The sequence below is a fragment of the Mustela nivalis genome (assembly GCF_964662115.1).
Source record: "Mustela nivalis genome assembly, chromosome: 10".
In the NCBI taxonomy this organism is placed as follows: domain Eukaryota; kingdom Metazoa; phylum Chordata; class Mammalia; order Carnivora; family Mustelidae; genus Mustela; species Mustela nivalis.
This window is the reverse complement of record NC_139029.1, coordinates 46,173,597-46,188,173: the sequence shown is the minus strand read 5'-3', so window position 1 is coordinate 46,188,173 and position 14,577 is coordinate 46,173,597. Positions and strand designations below refer to the sequence as shown.

Sequence of the window (14,577 nt, the reverse complement as noted above, 5' to 3'; positions counted from 1 at the left end):
AGAGAATACGTAAGTACCTTGGACAACTGAGGCCAAAAAAGGAACTGTTTATCAAATCTGTCATTCAAACATATATTCACTCATTCACCAACTATTTCGTCAGTCTCTACTACATGCCAGATGGTAGCCAGTGGCCTATGCCTAAAAGAGTCTCCCAGAGGAAGAGAAAATAAATTTAAAAAGGTAGCCTTCCCGCCCCGAGGGAATGGTCTTCTTTCAGGGATGCCTATCTTCATCTTTGCCTCACTTAAGTTAGGAAGTCCTTCTACCTGAGCTTGTAAGTCTGTTTTTTGCCTGATTTTCCTGACCCCACATAATGCAGGATCTGGAGGCTAGCACATTACATCCTTAAACATAACAAAGCTCTTTCTGTAATGCAAATAAGCACTCTGTAATTCTGCCTTGTGCACAGGAGTTTCCATGAAGTGGCCTGCCCCAATAACACAGGGAAGCACTCTGCCCAGGAAGTAAAAAAGCAACTGGGATGTGCTGAAAGACAGCCTAGATAATGGATGAGAGCAGGTGGGATGCCGCTTGTCTTCCTAAGGGTCCTTTCTCCCCACAGATCTCTTCCTTCCTGTTGCTTTTGAGAGCTATGTAGGATTAGATGGGTGACCAGCAGATGATTCACGTGGAACTGAAGGTCAACATTTATTGGCACAGATCGTTTTATTGGACCATGGGTAGATGATTCCCTGCAAGACACTGGGTTGGAGTGTTTCCCATCAACTCTGAACATTCAATAGTTCGTCAGTATAGTTTCAATTGTGAAGAAATGTCTACTATATTCTTTTGATTCACAAAACTATTTTTCACCTTACTTTGTATAAATGTTCCCTAATCAAACCATCCAAATACCTCCTTGAAAGAAGGCATTAGGTGGTAACATTTTAGCTTTGAGAATTTGCATGTAAGTTACTTAAAACACTGTAAATTTCTTCCCCTGTCCTTCAAATGTACCATATAAATATTGCATTTCATCCTTAACTTACACTCCATCAATAATTTATTTCATAAATATCCCTCTGTAAGACCATCAGTTGCTGAGGTGTTCAGTTTTCGGGGAAAGCATTTATTTACTGCACGAGCCCAGGAAGGCTGGTAAAGACTTGGCTAAAAGCTCCACATGGAGCGAATTATGGTAATTGTATTAATGCTCAAATCCACGAAGCTCTGCTCAAATCTGCTAAAAGGTTTTGCACTTTATTGCCCGCATCTTGACGGGCAATGAGTCCACTAGAAATGTTTAACACTTCACAGGGAAGCTTCCGAGACGCATTTCTCATAGTTACAAGAATTACTGAAGAATCTCTGGAGGTATCTCCCAGAGCGATCTCTGAAAGTCACAACTGAGAGTTAACAAACTCTTTACTATCTTCCACTTTTGAATCAGACTGAAACTACAAGTTCAAGTCACCAGAAATGAAAATCAAAGGAAATATCACACAAATAATTTTGATGAATGGGTAAGTTTTAATTCATGTACGGCAATATTCTGGTTAATGATATGTCTCCTTAGGACATCCATTAAAAATCCATTAACTTAACAGGCTAAATCTAATAAAGTTACTCTGGAAATCTTCTGCTAGATTAACACTATGGATTTTTAACGAATATTTCCTGTAGGTATTGCTCTATTAGCAAACCTAATATACTAATTAAACATGGGTTTTGTGTTAGGGCTGGGGGGAGCAGCAAATGTTAAAATTAAAAAAAAAAAAATCAGAGTTGAAGTTGGACCCAAGTCACCAAAGATATTATTAAAATCAGTAAATACCATTATAGCTTTTAAAAGCAAAAAGTGCCAACCTACCAGGACCAGCCATCTCAGGTCAATTTATTTACTTACTAACCACATAGTATTTGAGCTACTGAAGTGTACCATCCCCTACACCGGGACTGAAGACACAAAGGTAAATTAGTGAAAGTCCTGAAGTCAAGGAGCTCACAGTCTAATATAGAATCAAGACACATACAGGTAATCAAAGTGTACTCTACTAACATACAGTTACAACATCATGAGAACACTCAGAAGGAACAACCAAATTTAGGGGATGGGGGGGGCACATACATGTAACTGAAGTTTAACTCTGTGTTCCAGTAAGATATTAGCTCCTTCTAGGGCCTCCCATTGGGAGGGTTTACCATTTATTTTATTACTTCTGCATGGGGTTAGATGAGATTATTTATCAAATTTTCATCTGCAAACAAAGTAACATTACTTTTGTCACAGACCGTGAGAATTACATGCAATAAGGTCTGCAACAGCACAGAGAGATGTGCTTGTAATATAAGAGGGAAGAAGCAGGGTTAGTGCTTATTTGTCGCCTTCCATTCATAGGTACATAATGGATATTAATTGGAAGTCAATATAGCAACATGGCTCTGGATTCTGCCTCTACCGCTTGCAAACTGTGCAACCATCATTTAAACACTTTTCCCTTTTCTGACCGTTGGTTTCTTTAGCTGTAGAAGAGGATAAATAAAAACAACTCCATTACATAGTTTTTAAAAATCTACAAAGATAATGGTTAAAATGCAATAGTATCATGTCTGAGAAGCAGTAAACTATTAGTTTTAACTGCTACTATTAATTATGCCTTCATGGGTAAGAATTTATGGTATGAGACTTGTCTAAGTTCACACCATTAGTGCCAGAACGAGAACTACTCTAGCCCCCGGTTCAGTGTTTTAGACCCATCTTGCCTATACCCCTCAATTATAAGACAAGAGACCTTCTCTTGGTTCTCAGTCCTGGTGGTTCTCCATCAAGGCAGCAAGCTCCTGGGGTGCTTCTAGAACAGCAGCCTAGGAACTCAGGACTTGATGTCCCTGCTCTAGCTCTAATGACCAGTGCACTCATACTCTGGTGCTATGGGCTGAACTGTCTACAAAATTCATATGTCAAGACCCTAATCCCCAATGTGACTACACTTGGAGAGCGGATGTGTAAAGAAGTAATTAAAATTACATGAGGTCAAAAGGGTAGGGCACTGGGGTGCCTGGGCAGCTCTGTCAGTTGAGTGTCTGATTCCTGATTTCAGCTTAGGTCATGATCTCACGTGAGATTGAGCCCTGTGTTGTGCTCCGTGCTCAGCAGGGAATCTGCCTGTGAGTCTCCCTCTCCCTCTCCTCTACCCCTCCTCCACTTATACTTTCGGTCTCTCTCTCTCTCTCTCTCAAATAAATAAATCTTTAGGAAAAGGGTGGGGCTCTGAGCCAACAGGATCTGTGCCCTCAGAGGAAGAGGCACTAGTGAGGCACTCTCTTGAGTACAGTCTTTTCACATGTACAAAAAAGAGATTACATGAGCACACGGTGAGAGGCAGCTGCCAACAAGCCAGGAAAAGAGGCCTCAGAACTAAACTTACCTTGTTGGCACTTCCCAGCCTCCAGAACTTGAGAAATAAATTTCATTGCTCTAAATCACTTAGTCTGTGGTGTTTTGCTACAGCAGCTTCACAGATTGAGACACCAAGACATCTCTTTGCCACACTTTGTCTTCACTCTTGCCTTCCGTCTCCACACCAGCAACTGTGTTTGTGCCTCACACATTCCGTCAGCAGATACTCAACGTCACCTGTGCCAAGACACTCGGGGTAAGGTGCAATGATCCCTGCCCTCCGGAAGCTTCTGGTTTAGCATTGGCTTCCTGTGTGGCTGCCCATTCTCTCTGGTGAACCGGAAGCACTGTCTAAAAACCCAGCCCTGTTGGCAGGAGTCCCAACACTCCAGCCTCTAGTCACCTCACTCATCCCCCAGAATAAAAGTCTCACCCTATTTCTCAGTTGATGTCCAAGCTGCTGCTTCCAAATGGGTGGAACACCCAAAATTTCAAAGCCAACCAGCATATGACTTATGGTATTAACACCTTTATACACCTTGTGAAGTTATACTCCACTTATCAACTGAGATCCCATCATACCTTTCTTCTGTTCAGGTATGTGCACTTGTTCCAGTCTAGCTGATACTGACTTTGGGGGCTAAATCCTAGACTACTGTGTAATCCCACTGGAGGCCAACCATACAGACACACCAGCTCCCTTAGTCTCATATATCCCAATAGTCAGTGTGCTTTGGTACCAAAGTGTGGAGTTAGAGACCCCAGTTCTAATACTAACTCAACAACTTAATGGTGGACAAGGAACTGAATCCCAGTTTTCCCATTCACAAAATGGGAATAGCTATTACGACAAAAGGTTTGTGAGGGCCACATGAGATGACGTACATAAATCAACTACCAAAGGACTCAGAATATAAATGATGATGAATGTCTGCTGCTTTGTTTTCTTCTTCTCTTCTCTGGTTCCAACCTCCTCCCCTTCTCTACCAGCTCAGATATAGACGTGACTTCAGTAGAACCACAGAAATCCCAGAATGACTCTTGCTGCATACTACTCTGTTCTTTTACCCAGACTTAGCAATTAGCAGTTGAAGAGACCACAGACAACCAAGTTAAGCTATCTACAACATAGCAGGATAGGTGCTGCTTGAATCTTTCATGTTTCTATCCTTAAACTCTTGCCCTTCAATAGATGGGTCATGAGGATTTCCCCAGAACAAAGTTAAACTGAAATGACCTACCATGTGACTTGCTTATCAAGGGCAGTCAGAAACTGTAGCACACAGCAGTTTTTCCCCAATATTTAACAGCACAACTCTTAAGTTTTAGCTGGCCACGTTCATGGACACATGGCTGCCCAGCCCATGCCACAGTCCTCAGCCACCCTTGCAGCCTCATGGGGCCGTAGTGCTGGTTAATGGGATGTGATCAGAAATGATGTGGTTCATTCTCCAGGAGAATGGAGATGGATTCCTCTGGTCCTTTTCATTCCTCCCACTCACTGACTGGGAACTGATGGAAACTGGAGTGACTGACTTGGACCCAAAGTTGGAGGCCATGTTGTGACAATGACAGAGCTGACCTGATAGTCACTTCCCTCTATGCTATTACGCCAAAAAAGGGAATTACCTTCCATTTTGTATAACCCACTGTCCTTTTCATTTTACTGTTACAAGACCTTAGCTTAAACACGAAACAGTATGGAAGGATTTCTATTTAATTAGGGATAACTGCCTGCCTGATGACAGCTGACTGCAACTGCAAGTAGTAACTACAGGAAATCAACAACTTCCAGTGAAATGAACATGCCAACCTTTAACTGTCAAATGCCAGCTCCTGTTATAGGTATGTACCCAGCATCGCAACGCTTTCACCAAGGAAATCCCTCCTCGTCAACCACATCTTTATTAGCTGGCCACATAAAATGACGTCTGGGACTCTAAGGCCTGAGTCAGAAATCATGCTGTACACCTCATGCTGTAGTTTATTCTCACCTTTATCTTTTCAATTGTTTTTCTTTCTGTTCATGACCTTGTCTGGTTCTTTGAATCTAATGCACAAAGCATCTTCCCAGCTGATTGGGAACGATCTATATACACCCTCTTGATTATGCTATTCCCAGCTACTCCATGTGACTGTCTTCCTCAATCTAGTCCAATGTCTACAATTCTATATTTCAATGAAGACTTCCCATACCCTGTACCTCCACGCAGTTCCTATGAGCCCCAACACAAGGCCCAACTGGATATGGTCTATAGTCTACCCATCACAATAGACTCATTTCTCTTAGAAAAACAGGGCTGAGTCTCTGCATTTCTTTTCTTTTCTTTCTTTTTAAAATTTACTTGAGAGAGAGAGCACATGAGCAGAAAGAAGGGCAGAGGGAGAAGGAGACTTCCTGCTGAGTAGGGAGACCAGATGGATGGGAAGGTTGATCCCAGGACCTTGAGATCAAGACCCGACCCAAAGGCGAACACCTAACCAAATGAGCCACCCAGATGCTCCTCTTTTTTATTTTTTTTAAGATTTTGTTTACTTATTTGAGAGAGAGAGAGAGAGAGAGCGCGCACAAGTGGGGGGAGAAGCAGAGGCAGAAGGAAAATGACAAGCAGACTCCGCACTGAGCAGGGAACCTGACACAGGGCTCAATCTCAGGATGCTGACAACATGACCTGAGCCAGAGTCATACACTTAACTGACGGAGCCACCCAGGTGCCCCCTGCATTTCTATTTATAAAAAACAAACAAACAAAAAGACAATATCCTCACACACACACAAACACACACACACACACACACAATTACTCTCCAGATGTTTTCATTTTGTTTGCTTTTTACCTATTTTGTTGTAATTATCTGCAACAAAATCTTCCAATCCAATCATCTTCCAGAAACTGTCATCCCAGCCTTTCTCGGCAGAGTATGTCCATTTGCACACCAGGGAGCAGAGAGACCTAAGTAAATGGGAGAAAAGTAGAACCAATAACATAAGTCAGGCTTCCTCTATATTTCACCAACTACCTACCCGGATATCTGCATTAGTGTTAAAGAAGTAGAATAAACCAAAGTAAGTAATTACACACCCCTATTCAGATACAAAGTCTCCCTTTCTGCCTGGGCATGCGTTGGTGGTTGTGGGGCTGAGTGATGGGTAAATGTGTTCGTGATCTACTCTGTTTTGTGCATGTTTAAAATTTTCTATAATAAAAAAGGTAAAAAGAAATTGAGAAAGTAGCTGGTATACTTTTACAGCCTAAAGCAACATTTAACAGGAGGAAGACTGGAATGCTGGAAGGTACTTTCCTCTCCAACTTTATTTTTCATACATTTACCCTTAGTATTCTACATTCCAGCAATTAAAAAAAAAATCATTTGCAGCTTTCTTGAACAAAAAAATTCTTGCACATTTCTGTGCCTTTGCCCTACTCCTTTTTGTTTGGAAAATTTTTCCCAGCTTATTCCCCCTAGTAACTCAAATACTTCTCCAGCCTAGGCTGAGTTTCCACTGACTTCAACATCGGCCATAGAAGCTTCTTTGAAGGAGTTCTCCAAAGGCAAATGAAACAAAAGCAAAAATGAACTTTGGTGGGGCACCTGGGTGGCTCAGTGGGTTAAAGCCTCTGCCTTTAGCTCAGGTCATGATCCCAGGGTCCTGGGATCAAGCCCCACATCGGGCTCTCTGCTCAGCAGGGAGCCTGCTTCCTCCATTCTCTCTCTGCCTGCCTCTATGTCTACTTGTAATCTCTGTCTGTCAAATAAAATAAATAAAATCTTTAAAAAAAATGAACTTTGGGAACTTCATCAAGATAAAAAGCTTCTGCACAGCAAAGGAAACAATCAACAAAACTAAGAGGCAACCCACGGAATGGGAGAAGATATCTGCAAATGACATTACAGAAAAAGGGCTGATATCCAAGATCTATAAAGAACTTCTTGTACTCAATACTCAAAAAACTAATAACCCAGTCAATAAATGGGCAGAAGACATGAACAGACAAAAGACATACAAATGTCTAACAGACACATGAAAAAGTGTTCAACATCACTAGCCATCAGGGAAAAACAAATCAAAACCACAAAACCTTATACCAGTTAGAATGGCAAAAATCGACAAGAAACAACAAATGTTGGAGAGGTTGTGGAGAAAGGGGAAACCTCTTGCACCATTGGTGGGAATGCAAGTTGGTGCGGCCACTCTGAAAAAGTATGGAGGTTCATCAAGATGTTCAGAACAGAGATATCCTATGAGCCAGAAAAAGCACTATAGGGTATTTACTCCAAAGATAAAGATGCAGTGAAAAGAAGGGGTACATGCACCCCAATGTTCACAGCAGCAATGTCCACAATAGCCAAACTATGGAAGGAGCCAAGATGCTCTTCAATAGATGAATGGATAAAGAAGATGTGGTTCATATATACAATGGAATATTACTCAGCCATCAGGAACAATGAATACCCACCATTTGCACTGACATGGATGGGACTAGAGGGAATTATGTTAAATGAAGTAAGTCAAGTATAGAAGAACAATTATCACACAGTTTCGCTCATATGTGGAACATAAGCAATAGCACGGAGGCCAATGGGGAAGGGAGGGAAATCCAAAGGGGGTGAAATCAGAGAGGGAGACGAACCATGAGAAACAATGGGCCCTGAGAAACAATCTGGGGGTTTCGAAGTGGGAGGCGGGTCGGGGGGAAGAGGTAAGAGGGTGATGAGTATTGAGGAGGGCATGAGCTGTGATGAGCACTGGGTGTTATATTTAACTAATGAATCACTGAACACTGCATCAAGAACTAATTATGTACTATACAGTGGCTAACTGAACATAATTAAAAAAAATAAAATAAATACCAAAAAAAAAAGGCCAGGGTCCTTTCATTCCCTGAGGTGTTGTGTGAGCAGCTTGCAACTCCCAGAATAACTTGTCACCATCAGGCAAGCTGACCTACCAGCCCCCTAGGGGTGGAGGATGTACTTTGTAGGATTACAAATGCAGGTAGGGGGCTGCAAAAGACTGTGGGGACACTAGCAGGCTGAGCTGTGTCACAGATGGGCAGCCAGGGAGGAGCGCAGTCCCCAGGGAGAAGAGGCCACTGGCTCTTTGTTCTCTGGAGCCAGAGTGCCAGGGCCGACATTCCTGGGCTTTCATTGCTCTCAGGTTTGTTAATGCCGAACACACTGTAACATCCAGGTGTAAGCTGAAAGAGGAAGCGATCGGTGAGCAGGGAGAACAAAAACAATATCTAAGTTCAGGGACTAGTTCACATGAGAGTGTTTTCCAGGAAACATGTATAGGAGGCAGGTCACTCTGAAGAGACAATGGTGAAGCTACAGGGACTGAGCATCACAAAGGGACACGGAGCTCAGAAGGAGGCAAGAAAGACTTTCTGAATGAGAACCACTGATTTTCAGTTTTCAATTTAAAAGTTTCTGCAGAAGGACTAAAAAGAAGATCAGTGGCACTGTTGAAATTCAAATGAATGATCTGGAAGACCAAATGAACAACATATCATACTACCCAGAGCAAAGACAGGAAGAGAGAAATGATGAGAGAACAAAGAGGCGTGGAGAGCAGATCCAGTAGCGTAACACGAGAATAACTGGAATTCCAAAAGGGACTTGTTTTTTTTAAGAGAAAAGGAAAAATTTAAAAAGATACACACACCCAAAAAAAGATGAAAAGAGATGCTATAATTAAATGAATACAGTACCAATTTTGGGTTTTTGTTTTTTTGGTTTTTGGTTTTTTGTTTTTTAAATATACCGAGCTGAAGCAAGATTTAAGCTTACAGATTAAAACTCTCATTAAGTCCAGGAAGTAAATCCAGGAAATACTTGAATTTCAAGCATAAACATAAAATTATACAAGCTTCCAGACAGAAAGAATAAGTTACTGCAAAGGCAAGAGATTCAGACTAGCTAAGGAATTCTCATCTACACCTCTGGAATGTGGAGGACAGTGGGACAACGTACAGACTATTAAGAAAAATGATCCAAGAATCCTATACCCAGATAAAATATTATTCAGCTGTCAGGCCAAAAGAAAAACATTTTCAACATGTGAGGATTCAAAAAGCAAACTTCCCATATATGTGCTCTGAGGACAACACTTGAGAATGAACTTAAACAAAAAACAAGTGATTCACATAAGGGAAATCAAAGACTAGAGGAGCCAGCGGTGGTGAGCATTGACCTTCACTCTCTCTCCATATGTGTGCACACACATATGTGCACATACAGACATATTTAAATCTACATAGATCATGATAAATAATGGAAGCAGGAATTTGGAATGCTAACTTTTTCTGGAACACCTTCCTGCTATAGAAGGAAAAATCTAGTAACGGCTGGGAAGTGAAAATACTATGAGCAGAACCTCAGACCCAGAAACTAAAGAAGGGGTACACAGAAGAAGTACGCAGATACATGCACATGTAAGTCTGGGCAGAGCGTTAAGCTTAGTACGGAATGAGAAGGTAATTTCTAAAAGAAACAAAGAGCTTAGTAGAACTCTCAAAATAGCAAGGAATAAAAAAAGAATAAAGAGAAAGATGTCAATGAAACCAAACTAAACCAATCAAAAGGGAAATGGAAAAAGGGTACTGGAATACAAATAGAAAATAAAAATACCATAAAAAGAATAGTCACTTATTTCAGTTATCACAACAAATGTGAACAGGCTGAATTCCACATGTGGTTAAAAAGAGAACAGTAATCACATTGGGGTAAAACTGAGTTACATCTTGTTTACAATACAGATTTTCTTAATGTGATAAAAAGATTTTTTATAAAAAGGTCAACAACAAGGTGTGCCTGGGTGGTGCAGTTGGTTAAGTATCTGACTCTTGGTTTAGGCTCAGGTTCTCATCTCAGGGTCATGAAATTGAGCCCCCCATCAGGCTCTGCAGTCAGCATGGAATCCACTCAGGATTCTCTCTCCCTCTCCCTCTGCCCTTCCTCTACCCTCCCCCAGCTCTCTCGCTAAAATAAATAAATAAATAAATATACTCTTTTTAAAAGGTCAACAAAGAAATAACAAACACAATTTTTTTTTAAGATTTTATTTATTTATTTGTCAGAGAGAGAGAGGGAGAGAGAGCGAGCGAGCACAGGCAGACAGAGTGGCAGGCAGAGGCAGAGAGAGAAGCAGGCTCCCCGCCGAGCAAGGAGCCCAATGTGGGACTCAATTCCAAGATGCTGGGATCACGACCTGAGCCAAACGCAGCTGCTTAACCAACTGAGTCACCCAGGCGTCCCCAAACACAAATTTTTAATATGACAATTTAAATATCAAAGTAGAATACAAGATCAAAAAATATTAGCCAAGTCTAAGAAGGGCATTCTATAATGACAAAATACTCCATCTGAGAATATCATTGCACATTAAATCTCATGAATGAAAAACATAATGTGAAATATATAAAACAAGAGCTCCCAGGTTAAAAAAATAAAGCCACTTGAAAAGAGAATTTATTTAAAGATTTTACTGCACTTTCAGAATTTAAGGAAATAGGTAAACCAAAAGAATAATAATATTACTATTGAGGAATTAAAGGACTCAAATACAATCAGTAAGCTAAACTCTGAATGTTCACATAGGGCAAGAGAAAGGGAGAACATTTTATAATACAAGCAGAGACTAGATAGGCAAAATGGTATTTTACAAAGAAATTTTGAATTTAAAAGTTTTTATTAGAGGGGCACCTGGGTGGCTCAGTGGTTTAAGCCTCTGCCTTCAGCTCAGGTCATGATCTCAGAGTCCTGGGATCGAGTCCCACATCGGGCTCTCTGCTCAGCGGGGAGCCTGCTTCCCCCTCTCTCTCTGCCTGCCTTCTGCCTACTTGTGATCTCTCTCTATCAAATAAATAAATAAAAATCTTAAAAAAAAAGTTTTTATTAGAAATGAAACAAGTCTGAAAATTAATAACCTAAGCAGACAACTTAAGAAATTATGAAAAACAAAAATAGATTAAATTGAAAAAAGATCAAATGGTATAGTAAAGATAAAAACATATGAAAGATATAACAAGATAAAATTCCAGTAATCAGAGAGCCAAAACATGATTCTAAGAAAAGACAATACGAAAAACAAACAAACAAACAAAAAAACCTCTGGTAAAATTAAGGAAGGAAAAAGGAGAGAAGGGAACAAATAACAAATATGATGAATGAAAATGGGGGATATAACTACAGAAAAAGCAGATATTAACAGAAAAAAAGAGATTAAGTAAATAACATTATGTTAGCACATTTCAAAATTTAGATGGGACAGATAATTTACTAGAAAGACAGAACTTACCAAAACTGACTCAAGAAAACACAACAAAACCATAAAAAACTTATTACCATTAAAAAAATAAGCCACTAGTTAAAAATTATCCTTCAAATAAAATTTTAAGCCTGCATGGTTGTACCAGAAACTATTAACAAATGTTCAAGGAACAAAGCACTCCACATTATTTCAAAGACTAGAAGAAGAAATGCTCCCTAAGATATTTATGAAGGTAGGATAACTATATTATAAAACCAAACAAAGAGAACATAAGAAACAAAAACCAGAGGCCACTCTCACATTACGAATGAGGGCATAAAAATTCTAAGCAAGATATGACCAAATTTTACATAAAAATGAGAAAAAAGTACATCATGAACAACATTCCAAAACATTTTAATAACTGAAGATCTATGCATGTATTCTTCCCTAGTATTTTATTAAAGGAGGGAAAAATGATCAACTCATATTGAAGGAAAAAAAAGTATTTCATGAAATTAACGGCCACATCAAGATAGAAACTCCTTTTTTAAAAAAAGATTTTCTTTATCACTTGAGAGAGAGAGAGCATGAGAGGGGAAAAAGTCAGAGGGAGAAGCAGACTCCCCGTGGAGCTGGGAGCTCAATGCAGGATGTGATCCCAGGACTCTGGGATCATGACCTGAGCCGAAGGCAGTTGCTCAACCAACTGAGCCACCTAGGCACCCTCAAAATAGAAACTCTTAATGAAGTAGCAACAATAGAAGCTTCTGCTTCTAAGTATGATGGACTAACAGGAATTGTATTTTACCTCCCCAACCATACCTTGAGAAACTGGAAAAGTAGGAAAAAAAATTATGACACAACTGCTCTCAGACCCTGAACAACAGGCAACACAGAACTGTGATCCCTGAGAGAAGGAAACAAATGAGGTGAGCCTGAAAATCACTCTGGCTTTCTGCCAGGAAGCCCATACCTGACCACAAAGCAGAAAGAAGGATGCCAAGGACAACAAGTCAGGTCACAAAACTGAGAAGACTGAGATGAGAATTCAGGGAATCCAGGTGCCTGGAAGCCATGATGGCACAGACATGCGAGGAGGAGGAAGGTCTGCAGAAAGAGGGCCTTGGAAAGCTGCACAGGAGTCCCACAAAATCTTCAACTATGAAGATGCACGTAACAGACACTCTAAGAGGTCTGGTGAGAAGTGACTGAAAGGCTGTGAGCTGAGACATTCTCAGGGCTCACAAAGACCTGAGAATGGGAATCCTCTGAGTGACTAAAATTAGAATGGAACATCTTCATTGATCACTTGGGACATTCAGTGGAAACCCCAAAGAATGACTTAGAAGTGTAACTGAACTTTCCTGTGTAAAGGTTACAATAAACAAAGTTTTGAAGGAAGATTCCAAAAGATAAAACAAAGCCAAACATTATCCAAAAGATAATACATTAAGAGCCTACTAGAAAAAGTAGCTCCAACATTCATTAGAAAAAAAACAAAACCCAGACATTGAATAACATAAAATTAACAATGTCAGCATCCAATAAAAAATATTTGAAGAAACAATGTCCAATTTTTTTTTAATTTGATAAAAGCTATCAACCACGGAGCTATGCTCACTGAAACCAATGCAAGATAAACACAAAGAAAACCATATTAAGATACATTACATGATAAAATTATTAAAAAAAAAAAGTTGAGGATCTTAAAAGCAGTCAGAAGAAAGACACATGATAGAAGAACAGTCCAACAACGTCAACAGACTTTTTACCAGAAATAATGCAACCCAGAAAAAAGTGGAATAATGTCTTAAAAGTACTGAAAACTTTTAAAAAGGAAACATCAAACTAGAATTCTATATTCAGAATAAAAGCTCTTCAAGTAATTAATATGAAGTAGTCTTTAAAAAAAAAAAAGAGAGAATTCATTTCCAAGAAACTTGCATTGCAGGACATGTTAAAAGGCATTTCTTTAAGGAAGAGGAAGAGGATACTAGTAGAAATATGAATCGATACAAAATAAGGAAAAAGTATCAGAATCAGTAAATATGTGAGTAGATGCAAAAGCAGGTTTTCATTTTAAGTTTCTTTAAAAGAGAATTGACTATGAGTCTTCATCTTTAAAAAATAATTTAGAAAAAACCCCCAATGTACTGTGAGGCTTATATGTACAAACAAAACATGACTATAAAAGCAAAAATGACAGAGAGATATGAATGATCTTATATGTGATGGGGTATAAAATTATTTTAAGGCAAACTGCGATAACTTAAAAAATGAGTATTATAAATCCTAGAGGAGCCAGTTTAAAAAAAGCATATAAAATCAATAAGCTAATTTGGGAGATAAAATAGAATACTAAAAACATTTCAGTTATCTGGAAGAAGGCAAGAAAAGGAAAAAATTACATAGAATAAAAGGCAAATGGCAAGATGGTAGATTAAAACCTAGACTAAAGGGGCACCTGGGTGGCTCAGTGGGTTAAAGCCTCTGCCTTCGGCTCAGGTCATGATCCCAGGGTCCTGGGATTGAGCCCCACATCGGGCTCTCTGCTCAGCGGAAAGCCTGCTTCCCTTCCTCTCTCTCTGCCTGCCTCTCTGCCTACTTATGATCCCTGTCTGTCAAATAAATAAATAAAATCTTTAAAAAAAAAAAAAAAAAACTAGCCCAAAAATTTCAATGAAAAGGCAAAAATTGTCAGGCTGGACTAAAAAATTAAAAAATGAACTCGAGCTCCATTCTCTCTGTAAGAAAGTTATTTAAACACTACAGACAAAGGCCTGATATCTAAGATCTATAAAGAACTTCTCAAACTCAACACCCAAGGACAGATAATCAAGTCAAAAAGTGGACAAAAGACATGAATAGACACTTCTCCAAAGAAGACATACGAATGGCTAACAAACACATGAAAAAATGTTCATCATTGTTAGCCATCAGGGAAATTCAAATCAAAACCACAGTGAGATATCACCTT

General features: G+C 39.6%; 1 protein-coding gene across 21 annotated transcripts in view; it reads right to left on the bottom strand.

The window, feature by feature from the left end:
- FGGY (FGGY carbohydrate kinase domain containing) overlaps window positions 1–14,577 on the bottom strand; it is a 399,594-nt gene that overhangs the window by 239,416 nt on the left and 145,601 nt on the right. For all 21 annotated transcript variants that reach the window (XM_082687728.1, XM_082687723.1, XM_082687710.1 and 18 more), the window contains one exon: window positions 6,182–6,297. In XM_082687728.1, the coding sequence (XP_082543854.1) occupies window positions 6,182–6,297 (116 nt within the window). The remainder of the gene's footprint in view (window positions 1–6,181; window positions 6,298–14,577) is intronic.